This window comes from Panicum virgatum, chromosome 7N (assembly GCF_016808335.1).
Source record: "Panicum virgatum strain AP13 chromosome 7N, P.virgatum_v5, whole genome shotgun sequence".
NCBI lineage: Eukaryota > Viridiplantae > Streptophyta > Magnoliopsida > Poales > Poaceae > Panicum > Panicum virgatum.
The window spans coordinates 6,863,324-6,877,029 of NC_053151.1; the positions used below are offsets into that span (position 1 = coordinate 6,863,324).

Genomic DNA, 13,706 nt, shown 5'->3' on the forward strand with positions numbered 1-13,706 from the left:
ATCTAAAAATATATGGTTGGCCCCTCCTCCTTTTTTCTGGGCTTGGGACCAGCTATGCAAACATAATTGCATAGGCGGAGTTCCCCACCATCCTACCCGAGCCCTAGTCCCACTCCATCCCCACCCACCCTTGATACCCACCCACAAAAATGTATAATATGTTTTTTTTGTATTTTTAATTTTTTTGCCTTCTAAGGAAAATAAAATGTTGATCTTAGAAAAATGATGAAAATAATGTTTAATTTTCCAAAATTAAACAACAGAAGGCAACATTTGTTTTTGTATTTTTAAGTGTTGAGATTTTTTTTCTTTTTTCGGTAAGTGTGAAAAAGAAGCAACAAGCTACTAAGTGCTAAAAACAAGAAAATATCCCCACCCCCCACCCCCCAAGAACTGAGCAGATCGAAAAAAGATGAGTTGACGACCATGGAACTTGTAGTACGATTGCAGATGTCTACAAACCTACAAAGAGTTTGTGGAAAAAAAATATAAGGATGACAACATAAATTATATGAACGAACACACAAATAAAGCTAAAATATTTTTTGTGATGAAGTGTTAGCTCCGTGCTGCATAAACTACACGTACTGAAGAAGTAGAAGAAAATAATGATAAGGGACTAGAGAGCTGCAGATGGGTAGATATATAGGATCGTAGTATGTACCTCAATGCTCCCCTTTTTCCTCAGCATCGGCGACATTATCAGATATCTTGAGCTCAGCTTTCAGTTCCTCCACGATTGCGGCCATTCTCTTATTTTCAACTTTGTACAGGTCGAACAATCGTTCCTGAAGCTTAATATGTTGCATCTGGAATACAAGTACGTAGCCCAGGAGCACAAAAGAACCAATTACATCCAATCCTATGTGGATGGACAAATGAATCGAAACAAATCAAATCAAAACAGTAGAAGTGAAATATACCAGTTGGTCAGGGTCTGACGTATCATTTATCGTTTGGAATGTGTCGACAAGTTGTTTTCGGAGTACTACCATCTCCACCACGTATACCGAGGTCCACTGGATCTGCAGTAAAAAATGAGATTTGAGTCTGCAATAAGTACTTTGATGTCATAATAACTCCATTAATTACTGGCCACGTAAAGCAATGGTAGCATGTAATGGTGCTAATTAACTGTACTAGTGAAGATGCAAAAGTTCAAGTGTGTTCCCGACCCACAACCGTAGATGCACTCTATGCATGTATTTTTTTTATGGAAACTATGGCGGGCAAGATGCCAGACTGAACTTGTCACAATTAGAAAAACGATCTTTCGTCCGTGCACGTTAGTACCGGTTGCTAAAAATCCGGAGTGACGGAGCCATTTTAGTACTGGCTCCAAACTTGAAAAGTCCATGGAGCCATTTTAGTACTAAGCCATAACACCAATCGGTACTAAATGTCACATTTTAGTACCGGGTGGTGTTATGGCCAGTACTAAATTGCTTGGCACTATAGTACCGGTCAAGAACCCCTACCGGTACTAAAATGTGGTATTTAGTACAAGGTGGAGTTATGGACCGGTACTAAATGAGCCTCCACAGGTTACTTCAAAAGGACAAGCTAATAGGATAGGCGTGACAGGACGAGGTAATAACTCAGATGGGGTTAACTAGAACACAGATGGGGTTAACTAGAACACAATCCTAGAACTTTATATATTATATATATGACCAAGCTAAAGCTCATGATGACCTCATAAAGGTACCTTTGCAATGCTGGGATGCCCCTGGGGTATAGTATGTGCCATTTCTTGGGCCTGATTATACAGTGTGCTATTACAATTGTTTTGAACATCGATTTGGTCGTTGAGCTTTTTGATTTGTTCATTGAGCGTGGAATCCTGCAACATCTGATCATTGAAGTACAAAACCAGATCAGGAGCAGCGAGCAAATAATCGATTAGCATATATATAACAGCGAGTATGGAGGTACCCACCTTGTACATTTTTCGAGAAAATATCCTTGAATCTGCATCCACGGGCCCCATTTTGTCCTCATTGCTCCTTTTCACTAAAAGTGATGGATGATTGGGGTGGGTGTCAACTGCGTGCCTGATCGCAGCCTCTGCTTCCTCCACTTCCTCAGGACTGGCATCGGCACAATCCAAGCCGACAGTCAAACACTGGAGGGATGAAAGATTTTCCAAGCCGAAGTCAAAACTGATTTTGGCGTCTCTTAACTCAAACACTGTGATACTAAAGATGATGTTTTCAAGCCTTGGCATTGTTTCCGGTACAAACTGTAACGGTCCACCATGTAAGAATATTAAACTGTCGAATCCTCCGCATCCACAAACAGTGAGTTTTAATCTGTGGTATCTTGTGATCACTAGCGTGAGGTCACGGAGCTGTCGTAACGTCCCGAGATTTCCAACATCCTGCTCGTCCGCATCAGTCAACAGCACCTTCAACTTGCAGAGGTTGGGAAGACATTCACCATTCATCCATGCCGGCAGCTTTGAGAACTGCAGATTTAACAGTTCCAGCGTACGGAGGCTTGACAGGGCAAATCTAGGTTCTGTACCCATGTCCATTTCTAAGAATGCCGCCGGGAGTAAGATGGATACGTCTTGCATCTTGTGGAGTTTGCTTAGAGACTCCAGAAATTCTCTTCCCTGCCCTTGGTCTTGTAAATGAAGGCCAGTCTTAAGCACTCTGAGATTTCTCAGGTTGCCCAACTCCTTCACGAACCGCCTTATAGAGCACTTGTTGTCGGCACCACTGTGCATCTCTTGCTTCTGTACGGGGGGTGTCTCCCTAATAACCAAATCCGGCAACACTTCATGGTACATCTCTAGTTCCACTAGGGATGTCATCTCCCCAATCCAATCCGGCACTCTTGTCTTCTCATCAACACGCAGGCACATCAATTGTTTTAGCAAGCGTACACTGGATGGCAGTTCTTTTATCCCGGTGTCATCCAATAGCAGTGTTTGCAGAAACTTAAGATGCCCTATTTCTTTGGGGAGCTTACGAACGGGTGTATGAGATAGCCCTATGTACCTCAGATGGAGTAACTTTGCAATATGTTTAATAGGATAACCTTCCATACCAATACAATACTCTAGAACTAGGACCCGCAAAACTTTAAAGCTGCACACAGGGGGAATGAGTTCTGTAAAACATATTGTGGCATTAAATGACCTCAATCGTGGCATGTCCTTATAATTAGTTTCTTTTGTTAACATTAGGAGGGCTAAGCGACGAATTTTGCTTTGTTCAACTGATGACCGTTCGTCTTTACCCAGTGCAACAGCAAAGTTCTCTTCAGTTGACAACTGTCGAATGAGACGAAGTAGCATGTCATGGACACGGCAACCTTGTAAAATGCCTGAGCGTTTGTCCTCTACTGGAATTACCAAGTTTCTATCTACGAGTTCATGGATATAGTTATCTCCGACATCAAAAGATGCCTTGCCTCTTTCCTCATGGATAAAACCTTCAGCTATCCACCTCAATATCAATTCCCTTTTCTCAATAAATTGTTCTTCGGGAGATGTACTTAGATACAATAAGCAGGTCCTTAGATGTGAAGGTAAGTCATAATAGCTAAAAGATAATATCTTTTTCATATCCTCAACTTTGTTATCGTCAGGGCCAAAACCAATTGAGTTGTACACATTAGACCACTCCTCTATTGGTTTCCTAGCCAGCACCTCAGCTATTGTAACAATGGCTAATGGTAGGCCACCGCATTTCTTTATAATTGTATTAGATACCTTATCCAATTCATCACTACAAGGATGTTTTTCTTCCCCGCCGAATGTTATTGAATGAAACAGTTTTTTGGAGTTATTGTCTGAAAGTTCATGTAATTTATAAACTTCACCAATTTCCTTTGAAACTTCAGACTTACGTGTAGTTGTGAGTAATCTACTTCCACAATTACCGTCAACAAAAGCAAGGTCAACGGTTCTCCACATTGACCTCTCCCATATATCATCTACAACAATGAAGTACCTATGCACATGACAAACGAGACCTATGAATCAGTAAAATAATCTAAAACATGAAAAAAAAGACACAAAGCATGCACGCCTATTTCAGTAAACTGAAGACGTCTTATCAGATGCCAAGACATAAAACACTGATCAATGAGGAGTGCATGGATGGCCTGTACCTTTTACCTTGGAGCTGTTCACGGAGTTCGTCGATGAGCTGCTTTTCATCCAATTCCATTAGATCACCAAGGCTGAACCTTGTGTTAACAAGAGCATTGATCGCGTTTGTCGGCTTGAGGAGATCAATAAGAATGTCCCTCAGGATTTTCCTCTGGTCAGGATTTTGTCCCACTGGAACAAAAGCCCAGCAATCAAATCGTCCGTTAATATTTATAAGCTTGTCATACACAGCCTTGGCAAGGGTGGTCTTGCCCAATCCTCCAGAGCCTACAATGGAGATTATCTTTTTCTCCTGCCCCCCTACGGACAGCATTTGGATGAGTGCATCCCTTGGCTCGTCGATGCCAACGAGCTCTGAAGGTTTTTTGTAGAGAGCCGGAAGGCGAGGATCACTTGTTGTGGATGAAGGCTTGGTCTCAATGGAATCATCAATTTTGTACCTGTTACGCCTGGCGGCAACCTCTACGAGTTGCTTCATGATGTCTTCTATGTCGTTGGCAATGTCATGGCGAGCCTTGCCCTTGGCGAACAAGTCACCCATCTTGTGCATGGCGCGTTTGAGTCTGCTCGGATCTGCAGTCTCAGGGTCCTCCAAGTGCACGAGGAAGGAGTCGAAGACATCCTCCAGGTCGTAGCACTTGTCCCTGACCTCACGTGCCCAGACTTTGATCTGCTCGTCGAGCCGGTACCACGGCACGTTGCCGACCTTGTGGAGGAAGGCGCGGATGCTCTCCAGCTCTGCCGAGAGAGACTGGACTTGTTTCGTTAGTCCTGTCGTCTGCAGCTTGTACTCCTCCCCGAGTAGATGGAGCAGCTTGGAGGCGAGGCTGCCCACAGCCCCAGTCACCAGATCCATGCTGGACTGTGGATAAACTACTCTCTATGCATTGCTTGCTGCGTATGGTGTGGAGTGGATGGAATCACTTGCTTTGCGCTTGGGGTGTATATATAGCCTAAATTGGATTCCACTCCGGCGGAGGGTTAATTGTAAAATTATCCAATCCCCCGTGGCCCCTCTCATGTTGATCCGGTTTTCCAGATTTAAGTTTGCACAAAGAGATTAGTTTGCACCTGATATATTTCCAATTAAATAATTGTATCAAGCTTCTCTAACTTCAACTAAGTTTTAGAATAAATATATTGACACTAACAAGTTCAAATAAATGCAATATAAGGACATATTTCCAAAAGGATATTTTGTTCCAAGATATGCGCCCAAGTCTAAAACCGATGCCAAAGGATTGTTTGGTTTTCTTATTTCCAAAAGTGTCACGTCATCTATGGAAAAATATTCGGTGTAAACCACCTCTTCGGTGGTGAAAATCTATATGAAAACCACGCTTAGAAGTTTTTAAAAAAATTGAAACGATGCACATCTATAGTCCATCTGTATATGTATATTGTTGCAAAAGTTGAGATACAGACTTTATTTGCAAAAAAAAAAACATACGAAAATGACAAAGTTCTAGTGCCTGTACTAAAATACACATGCCTAGAATTTTTGTCTTCTAATGCACTTGCACTTACAATTTGTCATTTTTGTATGAACTTTTCTAGAATGAATATGCATCTCAACTTTTGTAACAAAGTAAATCTATAGATATATATTGGGCGTGCATCATTTCAAATGTTTGGAAAACTTTTATCTATGCCGCCTCGTTTATAGCCGGCATGGAGAAGATGTAGATGAGAGTTTCTTAGTGTTGACGCCTTTTCTGGTTAGCACATGAACGCGCTAGATCGCGCGGCACGAGGAGGGGCTCCTTGCAGCGCCTACTACGTGGAGCGGTAGGCGCTGCAAGGAGCCCCTTCTCTACTGCGTGGAGTGGTAAGACCGGTCAAAGGAACCAGTCAGACCCGTCGCCGTGCAGAACGGCGACGATCCGACGAACCCTCACCCGGGAGGGACCCCTCGGGGTAAGCGCGCGTAGGGTTGCCCTAGGCTCGGTAGGCCAGCTAGGGCATCTTCAAACGCCATGGAGATGAGAGAAGAACAGCATGTCGAGATTGAAAAAGCTAGGGTAAAGATAAAAGGTAAAGACAATGAAAGATAAATATGTTTGATAGATTTGATTTTGTTGTATCCCTCAATCGGACATGACTCTTTATATTTATAGGGTGGAGTCTGTACCCGTGGAAGGTCGAAAATACATTAAAAACCGACCTATAATCAATTTACAACTCTAATTCAGACTAAACTGCTAAAAACCGGTCAGACCGAATTTACTACGGCGCACAGCAGCTAAAACCGGTCAGACCGGTGACTAAATCCGGTTAGACCGGATTTACCCCGACTGGGAAACTTCCAAGTGCCATATCTTTTATGTCTGGACTTCAAATTAGGCGATCCTTATATCCGTTTCGATCGTTTCGAGAAGGGCATCATCTTGATGCACTCAAACTCATGATTTGACCTCATCTTAATGCTGTTTTGAGTCATTTTTTATCTCATTGATGAAATCATGTCCAAAATATCTCAAAACGATCTTCATGTCGTGCACAATAGTTATACATGCCAAACTTGCAAAAACAAAATAGGAGTTAATATTGAATTGGTTATTTTGGTCTTTATCATGCTTTCTTTAGGTCATGCCAATTTTGAGTGCCGAAGCATCTTATATTAATTCAGGCGTAAGACATGGTGCTCCCTTTCATCTGGTTAAGCTCTTGACTAGTCAAATGTACTCACACGTGCATGGACCCCGCGGATATATAGTAGTGTCCAGATTTGCAGCAGTGAACTTTGCAAGTTGGGCAGACGAGACATGGATCAAATGGATGCAACATGCCATGTTAGACAGCTAGCCAGCAACTAGCACGATGGAGACATCAGAACGGACATGGATGCATTACACAGCTTTGTGCGTGCTACCACACTAGGTTTGACATGTATGGAGATTGCACTGTCACGCACATGGAGCCAGCGTTCAGAGTCGCAATGACGCCGTACGGCAGCATCACAGCAAGTTGACCTCTTGTTTGTTAGGGGAATGTCTTCTTGTCCGAAACTCTATGTACTATAATGTGCGGTTCACAATATTCGGTTTCATATATAATATAGCACAAGCTTTTTATCACGTTTTTCGGTGGCCAGGGCTTCCTTTTTTCGGATTCTCAAAAAGAAAAGCAAATACTATTGGGGTAGCGGGCAGAGCTCCATTCCATGAAAGTAGATGGGAATAATGCTGAAACAGTGGACTGCCTCTTGGACCTAAAGTTCATCTACAAGACAGGCACCGGCAGCACCTAAGAGCATATCCAACAGTCTCTCTTTTTCTAAATTTCACAATCATATTGGGAGAATTAGTAAAAAAAAACTCTGCTCCAGCAGTTTCACTTTAACCTTCTCTTTTTCCATTAATTATTGAGACAAACTAATAATCCATCACAAATCTACCTAAATAGAGGGGGAGTTGTGAATCACCCCTATATTGTAGTTGAATTGGGATGAGATTATTGGAAAACTGCAAAAACAACTCTCAGTAATAATAAAAAAAGATATTGGGACAAGGACAACTCTGTTAACTAATTATTGGAAAAGATTTATTAGGAAAACTACTGGAGATGCTTTCATCTATAATGTGGTAAATAGGTGAGATGACATTGTAAGATGGGGATGAATTTAGCCACATCGATGCCATTATATTCATTCATGCCAACATGCCAACATGATCACGATTCCACTCCGGCGGACGGTTAATTGTAAAATTACCCAATCCCCCGTTGCCCCTTGGATGTTGATCCGGTGTCCCAGATTGAAATTTGCACGGTTTGCAGAAAGAGATTAGTTTGCACATGATATATTTCCAATTAAGTAATTGTATCATGCTTCTCTAACTTCAACTAAGTTTTAGAATAAATATATTGACACTAACAAGTTCAAATAAATGCAATATAAGGACATATTTCCAAAAGGATATTTTGTTCCAAGATATGCACCCGAGTCTAAAACCGATCCCAAAGGATTTTTCGGTTTCCTTATTTCCAAAAGTGTCACGTCATCTATGAAAAAATATTCGGTGTGAACCACCTCCTCGGTGGTGAAAATCTCTATGAAAACCATGCTTAGAAGTTTTTTAAAAAAATTGAAACGATGCACATCTATAGTCCATCTGTATATGTATGTTGTTGCAAAAGTTGAGATACAAACTTTATTTGCAAAAAAATCATACGAAAATGGCAAAGTTCTAGTGCTTGTACTAAAATACACATGCCTAGAATTTTTGTCTACTAGTGCACTTGCACTTACAATTTGTCATTTTTGTATGAACTTTTCTAGATTGAATATGCATCTCAACTTTTGTAACAAAGTAAATCTATAGTTATATATTGGGCGTGCATCATTTCAAATGTTTGGAAAACTTTTATCTATGCCGCCTCGTTTATAGCCGGCATGGAGAAGACGTAGATGAGAGTTTCTTAGTTGTACAACTTATTTAATTAGAATGACAATTCCATGGGATCTGGCCGAAGCATCTTATATTAATTCAGGCGTAAGACATGGTGCTCCCTTTCATCTGGTGAAGCTCTTGACTTATCAAATGTACTCACACGTGCATGGACCCCGCGGATATATAGTAGTGTCCAGATTCGCAGCAGAGAACTTTGCAAGTTGGGCGGACGAGACATGGATCAAATGGATGCAACATGCCATGTTAGCCAGCTAGCCAGCAACTAGCAGATCGAGACTATTTATCAGAACGGACACGGATGCATTACACAGCTTTGTGCGTGCTACCACACTAGCTAGGTTTGGCATGTATGGAGATTGCACTTTCACGCAGATGGAGCCAGCGTTCAGAGTCGCAATGACGCCGTAGGATAGCATCACAGCAAGTTGACTTCTTGTTTGTTAGGGGACTGTCTTCTTGTCTGAAACTCCATGTACTATACTGTGTCGCTCACAATATTCGGTTTCATATAAGACATGGATCAAATGGATGCAACATGCCATGTTAGCAAGTTAGCCAGCGACTAGCATGATCGAGACTATTAGTCAGAACGGACAAGGATGCAACTAGCTAGGTTTGGCATGTATGGAGATTGCACTGTCACACAGAGGGAGCCAGCGTTCAGAGTCGCAATGACGCGGTATGGCAGCATTACAGCAAGTTGACCTCTTGTTTGTTAGGGGACTGTCTTCTTGTCTGAAACTCCATGTACTATATTGTGTGGTTCACAATATTCGGTTTCATATATAATATAGTCCACGCTTTTTATCACGTTTTTCAGTGGCCAGGGCTTCTTTTTTTGGATTCTCAAAAAGAAAAGCAAATACTATTGGGGTAGCGGGCAGAGCTCCATTCCATGAAAGTAGATGGGAATAATGCTGAAACAGTGGAGTGCCTCTTGGACCTAAAGTTCATCTAGAAGACATGCACCGGCAGCACCTAAGATCATATCCAACAGTCTCTCTTTTTCTAGATCTCGCTATCATATTGGGAGAATTAGTAATTAAATTATGCACCAGCAGTTTTACTTTAACCTTTTCTTTTTCAATAATTATTGAGACAAACTAATAATCCATCCCAAATCTATTTAAATAGAGGGGGCGTTGTGAATCACCATTATATTGTAGTTGAATTGGGACGAGATTATTGGAAAACTGCAAAAAAAACTCTCTCAATAATAATAAAAAAAGATATTGGGACAAGGACAACTCCATTAACTAATTATTGGAAAAAAAATATTCGGAAAACTGCTGGAGATGCTTTCATCTATAATGTGGTAAATAGGTGAGATGACATGGTAAGATGGGGATGAATTTAGCCACATCGATGCCATTATATTCATTCATGCCAACATGCCAACATGATCACGATCCAACAGACCAATGGTCACTTGAACTGAATCAATTGACGCACGAAACTTGAAAAGTCCAAATTTTGTTTCCCAGGATATTGACATTCACATGTTGTGACAAGGGTCAAGTGCTTTCGGAGTTTGGTTTTCTTTTTTGTTGAGCTCAACAATCCCTCCAGGCAGGAGGCCCCAGCTGGTTTTTTTCTGGGCTTATTCATTTTGTCCAACAATCTTTTTCTCAGTCCAAATTTGTGGCCCAAGGGCACCATCAAGTAGACCAGTTGAAAAAGGGCGCCTAGAAGCGGAGTTCATCCAAGACAGTCGGCCTAAACTTCCACCTTCCCCTCTCTACTAGATAGCTACAGGAGAGACAGACAAAATGCAGGCGACATCATTCCTGGGGCCGATTCTGCCACTTGCTTTCCTTCTCCGGCAATCTTTCTGGCGCCGGAGAAGAAGGGGAATGGGGAATCGACTGCGGAACATATATACTAGCTTAGATTTTAGATCTAGGTGTAGTTTAGGTTTTTCCATGGCGATGGGTTGGTCTGGGTCTTTTGTTCCTTGCTGGTTGTGGATGTCAGGCGAACGGTGAGGTGGTTGTCCCATTGCCGTAGTTTTGTCTTGAGTAATGCTGCAGATTGGAGATTTGTCTCACTGTGTGGCTTCTCTTGCGTGCAACAGGGTGGATGTGGGGTGGTAGCATAGTCACAGAAATCGGAGTCGAGGGTACCGTTCCTCGACCCAGAAACACCAATCCCGTCCCGAAAACGCGGGGTCATTTTCATCCCTGCTTTGTAAAAACTTCTCACAATAAGGACTATGGGTGGGAGGTGAACCCGAATCCCTGTATCATCGTGATAGTCCTTGGATCAGTAGCTATCACATACAGAACTCATTTCAGGCAATAAATAAGTTCATACTTACTTATCAGAGTAAAAACATGGGTTTAATTAATACAAAATCTAGAGGATTTGTAGTACGAATCTTTTATTACAAGCCCATTGGACCAAATCGTAACAAATAGAAAGCGGTAGCGGTAGCTAGTCTTCAGACCATCCTTCATCTTGAACTTTCTCTCCACAGGAAGAACTTGAGCATAGCACGGGCTTTTCAGCTTTGGTCGTACCATCCATCGTTGTTGGCATGAAAGTCCTGATCGGATTCTGTATCTAGCCAAACTATCCCCAAGAACAGGATATGTTCACGTCACCATCCATATGCAAGCTTTAAGTGGATGTAAAGGTATAAAAGTAGCCAATGGATAGGCTCAGGTTTTCTATGCAAGCAACAAGCATATATATCACCCATAACTCCCTTACACGAACCATTCCGGCACCGTTAGACTCACACCTTCGAAAACCCATCCCAAGGCAGTGCGGGAACTCCCCCTACCCTCACCTCAACTGCTATCTAAGCAGGAAAGTGGTACTAGAGGGAGGTAGAAATCAAGTAACACTAAACTAGATGAAGTAACAGAAGAGTAGGGATGTCCATGACTGAGTACGTGGCTATACGTATAGTTTTCTCCCTGTAGGGGTTGTATACACATGTACCCACTTGCCCGACACCAACCAGGAGCAACCTGACTGACTCTGAAGCACTGAGAACAAAACTAACCGCTACGGCACCATCATGTTCCCCCTGGTCTGGGACGCGACCTCCCGCAAGAGGTCACCCTGGAGTAGTGAGGCTATCCCCTTGCCATTTGAGGTATCGCGAGGTATCTACTTTTACTATTTTCTCAAACCCTAGCTTTTCCAATCCCTTTGTTGTTCTTTTTGCGTCTCTATGGCATTCGAGGGCATCTTGGGTGGCCTGCCGACCTCAAGACAACCCTAGTTCTTTGAGCTCCGATGGGATCCCTTCCGAGCTTGAGGTTCTAGGTCTTCGCGATTTTCTGCGTCCAACCGTCTGACTGGTCGGAGGAACCGGTCTGACCGGTCCTATCTGAAGCCCACTGATGACGATCATTTGTGATCCACGCGTGCTGGCGTATCCATGTGTTGACCAGAAAAGCATCAACACTACCAGGTTCTACATATGGGAGAGCTTCTCTTCTCTTCCATACGTCAGAACACACAGTACATTCCATTGATGTTGCTGCGCTTTTGCATCATCGTTCCAGAAGCCTGGGCGCACAAGTTCTCTGGAAGAGCAGGCCTTTGAAACTCCGTCCTCTTCGAGACTCTGCATTGAGTTGAGGGTGATCAAGTTTTTGGGGAGCGCATCGACGCGACTACTCAGTCTACTTCGGCTATTTCCTGGCGTCGTTGCTGCACTGCGATCACCTGCACTGCAACAACTTTGATCGGCTATATCGAACAGGCTCGACTAGCGATGTCGAGTGATGGCGCATCTTGTTCCTTCGAAACTGGCCCGCCATTGTGTACTTCCTGAACTTCATGTTCATATTTGTTATTTTTGTTACAAGTACGTTGGATCATGCTCTTGTTTTGACCTATGGAAATGTCATCATTTATGCTCTCATATTTTAAATTAAAATTAACCGTAGTTGGCCTCTAATTCCAACACCCCATTCGCACACCCCCTGTCCCGATCCCAATGCAGCTACACGACGGTCTCCATGGTGAAGAAGGGGGCGAAGAGCAAGCTACAACTGCCACCGGCGCCCGCGCGGAAGATGGGGAGCAAGGCGGTGAAGAGGGTGCCCTAGAAGCAGATGCTTCTAGAGTCCGACGACGACTCAGATACGAAGAAGCGGCAGCTCCCGGAGTAGGACCAACATGGACATCAGTTGATAGGTCAGCACAACTTGCTTCAGTTGTGCACTCAGTGCTAGGCCAGCAAGATAGCAAGGTGTGGATGGGAGTTGAGGACCCATGGAACACGATGGTTTGATCGTCGTCCACCCCCCCCATCCCGAAGTAGCTATTGGTGAAGCAGCTACTGGCACGTCGGAGTCCAGCCCAACCCACATACATAACTCCACATGGAGATTGGTCAGAGCATCATGTTAGTATTGATCTCCACCAGTTGGCCCAATGACAAACTAGGCCCTTGACTCTGGTCCTGATCGAAGACGCCCAGCCCAATAGATGGCTGGTGGGCCCCGTCGTGCAGTGCCATATATAGAGGAGGTGGGGACTATGGCACAAGACACGAGGTTCGTCGCCACCACTGTTTCTACCGTCCTAACCCTAATCCGATCTGAGAGGGAGGCGCTGAAGCAACGGGAAGCCGCCACCAGCACCACTGCGACGTCGCCGCCCCTGCGCCACGTCGCCAACGCCCTCGACCTTGAACCACTCCAGTGCGTCCACGACTACGATGCTCTGGCATCGTTATCAAGCTCATCGTCATCAACCATGGCCGGTTCTTTCTTCAAGAACCAGTGAGTAATCCCTCCAATCTACTGCTAGATGGTCCTAAAGTTTCTAGCAATGGTATCAAGAGCCAATCTAGTGTGTAGATCGAATTGGAAAACGAGATTCTGTCATGAATCGAAAGAACAGAGACAAATGATAGAGACATTTCGATGCAAATCGAACAAAGTAAGATCCAAACCCTAACTAAACGGATGGGGAAAAGAACTAAAACAGAGGCCACGCGGCTTACCTGGGCCTCGCCATCGACTCCACTGCTGGTCATCGCAGTGCGAGAAGAAGCCCCAGGGAGCCGGTTCGCCGGCGCTCGCATCGCCGTAGCACGGGAACGAGCTCCCCAAGGCACTGGTGCTCCCCTGATGCATGCGCTTGGGGCACAAAGCACTGCTGCTAGACCGCTCGACGGTGGCGCGTTCACCCCATGGTGAGCGCGC

The 13,706-nt window shown here is 43.8% G+C and overlaps 1 protein-coding gene across 1 annotated transcript; it reads right to left on the reverse strand.

Annotated features, from left to right (window-relative positions):
- Positions 1–316: 316 nt before the first annotated feature.
- Positions 317–5,908, reverse strand: LOC120682826 (disease resistance protein RGA5-like). The gene is made up of 6 exons (XM_039964855.1): positions 4,123–5,908; positions 1,940–3,962; positions 1,709–1,852; positions 924–1,025; positions 665–809; positions 317–462 (listed from the first exon to the last, which is right to left on the reverse strand). Exons 1-5 carry the CDS (start codon positions 4,977–4,979, stop codon positions 666–668), a joined length of 3,270 nt encoding a protein of 1,089 aa, XP_039820789.1. The 5' UTR covers positions 4,980–5,908; the 3' UTR covers positions 317–462; position 665.
- Between the last annotated feature and the right edge of the window lie 7,798 nt (positions 5,909–13,706).

Coding starts and splice junctions, on each gene's coding strand:
- LOC120682826 (XM_039964855.1), bottom strand. CDS start 4,979: ATGGATCTGGTGACTGGGGCTGTGGGCAGCCTCGCCTCCAAGCTGCTC. Junction 3,963..4,122: donor GAACAGCTCCAAGGTAAAAG/GTACAGGCCATC, acceptor TCATGTGCATAG/GTACTTCATTGTTGTAGATG. Junction 1,026..1,708: donor GGCATCCCAGCATTGCAAAG/GTACCTTTATGA, acceptor TTTTTACTGCAG/ATCCAGTGGACCTCGGTATA.